Raw genomic sequence first — 8959 nt, forward strand, 5'->3', positions numbered from 1 at the left:
AATGCAGGAGAAAGGCATCCGACGCTAGTCCGCCGTGAGCCTGAAGTCTGGAACAGAACTGAGGGACCTTGTGATTGGTCTGAGTGGCAAAATGATCTACCAAGGGGGTGCCCCACGCTTGAAAGATCTTGCGAACTACTTTCGAATTGAGAGACCACTCCTGGGGTTGCATTATCCTGCTCAACCTGTCAGCCAGACTGCTGTTTATGCCTGCCAGGTACGTGGCTTGGAGAAACATGTCATGACGGCGAGCCCAAAGCCACATCCCGACGGCTTCCTGACACAGGGGGCAAGATCCGGTGCCCCCCTGCTTGTTGATGTAATACATGGCAACCTGATTGTCTGTCTGAATTTGGATAATTTGGATGGATAGCCGCTCTGAAAGCCTTCAGTGCGTTCCAGACCGCTCGTAACTCCAGGAGGTTGATCTGAAAACCTTTCTCCTGAAGGGACCAGCATCCCTGGGTATGAAGCCCATCGACATGAACTCCCCACCCCAGGAGAGACGCATCCATAGTCAGCACATTTTGTGGCTAAGGAATTTGAAAGGGACGTCCCAAGGCCAAATTGGAGCGAATCGTCCACCAATGTAGGGATCTGAGAAAAACTGTGGACAGTTGGATCACGTCTTCTAGTTCCCCCGCAGCTTGATACCACTGGGAAGCTAGAGTCCATTGAGCAGATCTCATGTGAAGACGGGCCATGGGAGTCACGTGGACTGTGGAGGCCATGTGGCCGAGCAATCTAAACATCTGCTGAGCTGTGATCCGCTTAAAAGTGTGAATTAACAAAGAAATATATTATTATACAGATTACTACTGCAATCTGCTTCTTGCTGGCCTCCCACTTAGTCACCTCTCCCCTCTCCAATCGGTTCAAAACTCTGCTGCCCGTCTCGTCTTCCGCCGGGGTCGCTTTACTCATACTACCCCTCTCCTCAAGTCGCTTCACTGGCTCCCTATCCGTTTTTGCATCCTGTTCAAACTTCTTCTACTAACCTATAAATGTACTCACTCTGCTGCTCCCCAGTATCTCGCCACACTCGTCCTTCCCTACACCCCTTCCCGTGCACTCCGCTCCATGGATAAATCCTTCTTATCTGTTCCCTTCTCCACTACTGCCAACTCCAGACTTCGCGCCTTCTGTCTCGCTGCACCCTAGGCGTGGAATAAACTTCCTAAGCCCCTACGTCTTGCCCCATCCTTGGCCACCTTTAAATCTAGACTGAAAGCCCACCTCTTTAACATTGCTTTTGACTCGTAACCACTTGTAACCACTCGCCTCCACCTACCCTCCTCTCCTCCTTCCTGTAAACATTAATTGATTTGATTACTTTTTTTTTTTTGTCTATTAGATTGTAAGCTCTTTGAGCAGGGACTGTCTTTCTTCTATGTTTGTGCAGCGCTGCGTACGCCTTGTAGCACTATATAAAATGCTAAATAGTAGTAGTAGTAGACGCTAGTACCCAGGAGACCAGGGACAAAAGATTGTCCGTCCTGGCCTCGGGGAGGTAGGCATGAGCCGTCTGGGAGTCCAGCAGAGCTCCTATGAATTCTAGTCTTTGAACTGGAAGAAGGTGGGACTTTGGATAATTTATCACAAACCCCAGTAGCTCCAGGAGTTGAATAGTCACCTGCATGGACTGTAGAGCTCCTGCCTCAGAGGTGTTCTTTACCAGCCAATCATCGAGATAAGGGAACACATGCACTCCCAGTCTGCGTAGAGACGCTGCCACTACAGCTAGGCATTTCGTGAACACCCTGGGTGCAGAGGCGAGACCAAAGGATAGCACACAGTACTGAAAATGCCGTGTTCCCAGACAGAATCGAAGATACTGTCTGTGAGCTGGCAGTATCGGGATGTGAGTATAAGTATCCTTTAAGTCCAGAGAGCATAGCCAATCGTTTTTCTGAATCATGGGAAGAAGGGTGCCCAGAGAAAGCATCCTGAACTTTTCTCGAACCAGGTATTTGTTCAGGGCCCTTAGGTCTAGGATGGGACGCATCCCCCCTGTTTTCTTTTCCACAACGAAGTACCTGGAATAGAATCCCAGCCATTCTTGCCCCAGTAGCACAGGCTCGACCGCATTGGCGCTGAGAAGGGCGGAGAGTTCCTCTGCAAGTACCTGCTTGTGCTGGAAGCTGAAAGACTGAGCTCCCGGAGAACAATTTGGAGGTTTTGAGATCAAATTGAGGGCGTATCCTAGCCGGACTATTTGGAGAACCCACTGGTCGGAGGTTATGAGAGGCCACCTTTGGTGAAAAAATTAACCTCCCTCCGACCGGCAAGTCGTCCGGCACACTTTTATCTCGGCTATGCTCACCTGGAGCCAGTCAAAAGCTCACCCTGGCCTTCCGGTTCCAATCCGGGGTAAGCAGCTCCTCTGGTAGCCTCCATCCGAGGCTCCCCTCTGGCCTCAGACCCCTCCGCTCCTGCGGGGGGGTCGAGCCATGCAGTGCATCCAAGATGGCACCCGCTGCCAGCTCCACCGAGCGGGAAGAAACCTCGCTCGCCATGCTCGGGCCGGCCCTGACGTCTGAAGAGCACGATTTACAGAGCCCCGCTGCGGATCTGCGCTTGCCACAACATGAACAGCGCTTAACAACCTCCGCAGCCATCGCCGAAAACGGCGGAAAATTTCAAAATGGAGGATTCCTACCAAAAACATCCCGATTGCGGGCGCTCCCCAGAGGAGCTACAAGACTCTCTTAACACACCAGACCGAGTCACAGAGCTCCGGTCATGCGGAACAGAAAGAAGGAAGCCTCAGAATCGCAGCGCTAACAAGCGCGTCGCGTTTTCTTTTGTTTGTTTGTTTTAACGCTGTGAGGAAAGTTAGAGGCAACAGCTACAGAGGCACTCCAGAGGTCCAGGAGAGTGGGAAAGGCAGGGAAAGGATATACCAATGTGCCTGCATCCACATAGGAGAGTGTGGGAAAAGACATACCAATGTGCCTGCATCCACATAGAAGAGTGTAGGAAAGGCAGGGACAGGGCAAACCTATATGCCTGCATCCACATAGGGGGAAGGGTAAGGCAGGGAAAGGGCTAACCTATGTGCCTTTAAAGTGAAGCTGCAATAGCCACAACACCCCTGCTACAACTGGCAAAAGCCCAGGAGCCACCCCAGGCAGATTTTTGAAGGAGCTGAATAAGCTGTGTCCAACCCTGCTGGGGAGATAGAGAATACTGAGAGGCAGATGGAGCTAGCTGGCCAAGAGGCACTAAGGTTTTTCAGTGCTCTCTAGCTCCCTCTGCTGGTAGGTGGACACAACCCATTCGTAATGGATTCATCTGCTTGATGACAAGGAACACTATCTTGCCCAAAAACCTCTGAAACGGGTTCTCTGTTAACTAGGACTGATCTGCATTATTATTCCTTAAAGTGAAGAACTGTAGTCATGTTAAGACACTTGGATATGTGAAACAGAGGTCAAATAAGCTGTAGGTGATACCCTTCTACTGAATTAAGTGTGTGTGTAAATATATACAGACAAGCTTTTTGAGAGAGAGATCCTTTCTTTGTTCACCTAGTGAAAAGGATAACTTGTTGACCCTTATTACCATATAGTCCTTAAAAGAAAATTAACACTAGCAAGAGAACCTGGTACCTGAAAAATATCCACCTGAATCATTAAAAAAAATAATGGTGTGAACTAAAACACTGGATTCATGACTCAGCGAAATTGCCTTTAACATATTCTATTCACAGTCCTGACAATGTGCTACCTTCACACACTAATCACTTACTAAAGACTAATCCAAAATCAATCTTTGGGGCTGATTAAGGATTCTGTGAATAGGTACTGCCACATATTCTTTTGAAAGGTTGAGGAATTAGACAAAATTCCAATGTTTCTGCCCTGTGGCAGAGCCATGCACTTCTGGGGCCAACGCAGAAACTTTGTATTACAGGCATGGGCTACAAGCTTAGTGCACAGCTTTCTTTTTTTTTTTTTTTTTCAGCATCTTCACCTCCAAGTTTTACTCCTTGATGCAATGACCAAACACTATGTAAATCAACATAGAAAAGAGCACCAGACACATGCACACACAGGTCTGTGCTAGAGGAAGCTATGTTATGCGCCCAAATCGGCACCCAGAGCTGCATGTACACATATCAGCGCATGTGCTGGCATGCTATTCTGTGCATAAAATTGTGGTGGTACCGTGGTACCAATATAAATGTACAGAATAGCATTCCAACACATACATAGATGTATGTGCATGCAATTAGGAAGCTGACACAATTTTTGTGACTAGACTCCATTCTCCCCACAATCACTTTATACCAACCAGCACATCTTCCACATTCTCTAAAAAAATTGTGGCTCATTAAACTCACAATAAAAGAAACAAGCATGAAATCCCATTAATGGCTCTGCAGAAATTCCAAGCTAACTTTTTACATCTCCTCAGGCCTAGCGTTAAAGCCCTGAAGTTGTGCTCAATCTCTTGATTTTCTGTGCTCTTCTCTGCACGTGTGCTGAATAGCCAAAAGCCTCATTACAAAGAATTTAAAATGTGCTGTGCACCGGCATATGCACTAGGTTTTGCGCAAGGTTATCTCACACGCAAAACCTGTTTTTGCATAGGGTTACCACAAGTCAGTGCACAAAGCCTAGCACACGTTTCTGCATTGGTCCTCTGCTCAATACCTCAAGATCTCAAGTGTGGGAATTCTCTTGCATAGCAACCTCTAGATGTAAATATTTCTATCCTTCAACTGTTAAGTCACGTCTGAAGAAAGGACTTGTGTGGTCTCAAAGGTCAGACAATTTTTTTTTTTTACAATTATGTTAGTCTTATACAAGATATCACAACATACAAAAAATCTAAATTTCTAAAGGGCTTCTATGTCCACTAGAAATTTATTTTACCACTAATGTGTCCTTTGAAGATATGTTTCATTTCCTTCTATACACACTGTGTCATATGCAAATTAGTATGTTTATCACATATACTTTCACAATAAATCTATCTTGTTTTATTTTCATGTACGCAAACTACGCTTTGCATACTATTGAAATGTGTCATTTCCAACAACAGAAGTAACCTTGAATAGATGGTGGTAGCCAAAATTTAATTTTGGTGATGTTCCTTGCACTATATCTACTATGCTAATCGACCACCTAAATTAGCACAAGCTGATCATAACACACACATGTGCACATATGTGAGGCAGTTTAAAATCCTACATTTTGAAATGCTTAAAATTGACATACTCAAGTATACTCAGATGTACAAACTGGAGTTGTCTCCCAGATATGGAAAAAAAAACCTTCCTGAAATGTGTTAGCAGACTGAGGGTTGGTTTTGTCACATTACTCAAACCAGAAAATGTGTGGTTTGCAAGAATTTAACACATAACACAACTCTATTAGAAGCCTTCTCTGAAATGCTTGTATGCTGATCAGAAAACTGTAGTGATTATTTGGTTACACAGCATTATTTTAAACCAAGTGCCTCAGATTCACATTTTGTGATGGCAGTAAACAAAAATACAGTAGTCTCTCTAATAATTGCCCGGGCTATTAGGAACACGGGGTTCTCTGAAGTCTAGGTGGGCTATTAATGGAGGCCTCATTTCTGTCCTCCAGCCCTCCTCCGCGTGATGACTATTTCTCTCCTCCACCCTGCCCCCAATCATGCCTCCTGCAGTAACTGGCATTGCTCTCCTCTACTCTCGTCCCCACCCCCACCCCCAACGACCAGATCTCATTTTGATTTGAGGTTATGGTACAGGGCCTTGAGAACACACAGAAGATCCTCAAGGTCCTACATCAGTCTAGCACGATAACCTCAAGATGAGGTAAGAAGAAAGATCCGGTTGTCTGGGGGAGGCCGGACGAAGGGTGGAGAGCAATTCTGGGGGGGGGGGGGGGGAGAGAGGATGATTATTGGAGGAATCTTGATTTGGTTTAAAATCCTAATTTTCAAGGGTTTTTGGGTTCTGAAACAGGGGGTGGGCACAATTATTAGAGAGATTATGGTATATAGCAGAGTGCAAGTACACAGGAAAATATTCACATGCTGGAACTTTGTCCTCCTACAAGAATTTACTTGGGTTTTGTTAAAATCTTTCACTAAAATACATCTTTCAGATTATATTTAGAACAGATAAAGCATTCAAGATGAAATAAATGACATTAATACAGCTGAAGTAACTGAAGCATGATTATTGTTCCATGGCAATGAGAGTTCTACCTTCCTAAAAAAAAAAAAAAAAAAAACAGACTAGCATGAGGTATTATAAAATTCTCTTCTTCAGATATAACCAAAACATTTCAATAGTTCATCTTTATAGGTTTTAATTTGTAATAAATAAAAAAGAATAATGACTTACCCATCACTGTTTTCTGGTTTACCCAATTCCAATCTGTCAGGCTGCACTGAAAAACCAATTCTGCAGATTCGTCCATCCTAAGATTAAACAAAATGTTCAAAAGTCAAACAAAGCCCAGTTTGGGCCTACACTACCACAAATTGATTAGTTTGATTTCTATACTTAACTAGAAATTTTCAGACTTGTTTTATTAGCTGAGTAGATTGAGTGCTTTACCTCCAGAAGAAAAGCAGCATGATTTGGTCCCACCACACACTGTTTAATAGTAGCCTGCTCCAATACATTCAAAGGGGGATGACTGGAAAGAAGAGAAAATTGGCACATAACATATTGCAGACATTAAGCTCACAGATATGAAACTGGTGCACAAAAGACTAAGTACATAATAATGATGATTTCTAGAGGAGACAGAACTTAAAAAAAAAAGATTAACCTGTGATGAAAGGGCAAAAAAATCCCAAGAATTTACCAACTTGATGTATTATTTATTTTACGTTTTTTGCAACTTTATATTCCTTGATAACAGGAGTATTTATAGCCAGCTGTGTAATACGAAACATTTCTTGTAAATGTTCCTCTTTGAATATGCAGTCAGAAGGTAAAATTATGTATCATACCTGATAATTTTCTTTCCATTAATCATAGCTGATCAATCCATAGACTGGTGGGTTGTGTCCATCTACCAGCAGGTGGAGATAGAGAGCAATCCTTTTGCCTCCCTATATGTGGTTATGTGCTGCCGGAAACTCCTCAGTATGTCGATATCAAAGCTCCATCCGCAGGACTCAGCACTTAGAGAATTACACCCACAAAGGGACACTCTGCCCAGCTCACCACCGCCGAAACGGGGGAGGGGAATTAACCCAGCTCATCCCCACACAAGTGGGGGAGGGGAATCCGTTCAGCTCATCCCCGCGGAGCGGGGGAGGGACACCACACCCGCCGATGCGGGGGGATCTGGCTTATCCTGCAACCGCAACCGCGGGAGGAGCTGACTGACCCTAACACCGCCGAAGCGGGAGGGGTACAAAGCTGCCCCACAGCCGCACGAAGCGGGAGGGAGCGCCGGCAGAATTTAGGTCTCAATCCAGCCCCGTAAAACGGAGGGGAGAGGAATGCAGCAGCTCATTGTAACACAAAATCGTCTCAACTCCTGAAGAATCCAATTGAAAAAACTTGAACACGAAGTCCTCCTGAACAGGAACTGAAGACTAAGGGAAAATTAGGTTCTTACCTTGGTAATTTTCTTTCCTTTAGTCATAGCAGATGAAGCCATTACGTATGGGTTATGTCCATCAACCAGCAGGGGAGATAGAGAGCACTCAAACTTTCACAGTGCCCTCTTGGCCAGCTAGCTCCACTGCCTCTTCAGTATTTGAAGCTTCCAAAGTAGTATGGCAAACCGCAATGGGAATCACAAGAGCTTTCCTCACAGCGAACGATGGCCCATCACAAGGGCATGAACTCATAAAGGAGGGAATGCACATCCTCCTGGAGGGAATAAACTCATCCTCCTTATTGTATAAGTGGAGGGGAACGCACGCGCCTCCTGGAGGGACTCACACATCCTCCCAACACACTGGAGGGAATGAACTCATCCTCCTATTTATAGAACTGGAGGGGAACACACGCGCCTCCTAGAGAGAATCAACACATCCTCCAAAAAACAACATGCTGGAGGGAATGAACACATCCTCCTAAATTTAAACTGAACATGAATCCTGAAGATTGTTTTCCAACTTTCTCCCAAGGAAGGAACTTCAGGAAATTAGAACAGAACCTGAAAAACAGATTCACAGCATACAGACAATCATACAGGGAGGGCTCATGGCTTCATCTGCTATGACTAAAGGAAAGAAAATTACCAAGGTAAGAACCTAATTTTCCCTTCCTTGTCATCAAGCAGATGAAGCCATTACATATGGGATGTAACAAAGCAATCCCTAGATAGGGTGGGAACAAGCCACACCACGCGCTAGCACTTGTGCACCAAAACGCGCATCCCTCCTGGCAGCCACATCCAGCCTGTAATGTTGGGCAAAGGAGAGCTTAGAAGCCCATGTTACTGCACTGCATATCTCTTGAAGAGAGAGTGCTCCAGTTTCAGCCAAAGTAGAATGTGCCTTAAAGGCTACAGGGGGAACCCTGCCGGCCAGCAGATAAGCTGAAAAGATAGTTTCTTTGAGCCAGCGGGCAATAGTGGCTTTAGACGCTGGAGACCCTCTGCGAGAACCGGATAGCAAAACAAACAGATGATCAGAAGTCCTGAAAGAGTTAGTAACTCGCAGATACTGCAGCAGAGTCCTGCGCACATCCAAAAGGTGCAGCTGCCCAAAAGATTCTGGAAACTCTTCCTCTGAAAAAGAGGGCAAGAAAATAGGCTGGTTTAGGTGAAAGGCTGAAACCACCTTAGGCATAAAGGAAGGCACGGTCCGAACCGTGACTCCGGACTCTGAAAATTTCAGAAAAGGGTCTCTACAGGACAGCGCCTGGAGCTCTGACACCCGTCTCGCCGAGGTAATGGCCACCAGAAAAACGGCCTTCAGTGTCAAATCTTTCTCCGATGCTCGCCGAAGCGGCTCAAAAGGAGATGCCTGCAGGGTTTTCAAAACT

General features: G+C 45.4%; 1 protein-coding gene across 1 annotated transcript in view; it reads right to left on the minus strand.

Annotated features, from left to right (window-relative positions):
* Positions 1–6670, minus strand: part of UBR5 (ubiquitin protein ligase E3 component n-recognin 5) — a 651214-nt gene extending 644544 nt beyond the window's left edge. The window contains 2 exon segments of the mRNA XM_030189847.1: positions 6347–6423; positions 6563–6670. Coding sequence (XP_030045707.1) covers positions 6347–6423; positions 6563–6670 — 185 coding nt within the window.
* Positions 6671–8959: the final 2289 nt, after the last annotated feature.

The sequence above is a fragment of the Microcaecilia unicolor genome, chromosome 1 (assembly GCF_901765095.1).
Source record: "Microcaecilia unicolor chromosome 1, aMicUni1.1, whole genome shotgun sequence".
Taxonomy (NCBI): Eukaryota; Metazoa; Chordata; class Amphibia; order Gymnophiona; family Siphonopidae; genus Microcaecilia; species Microcaecilia unicolor.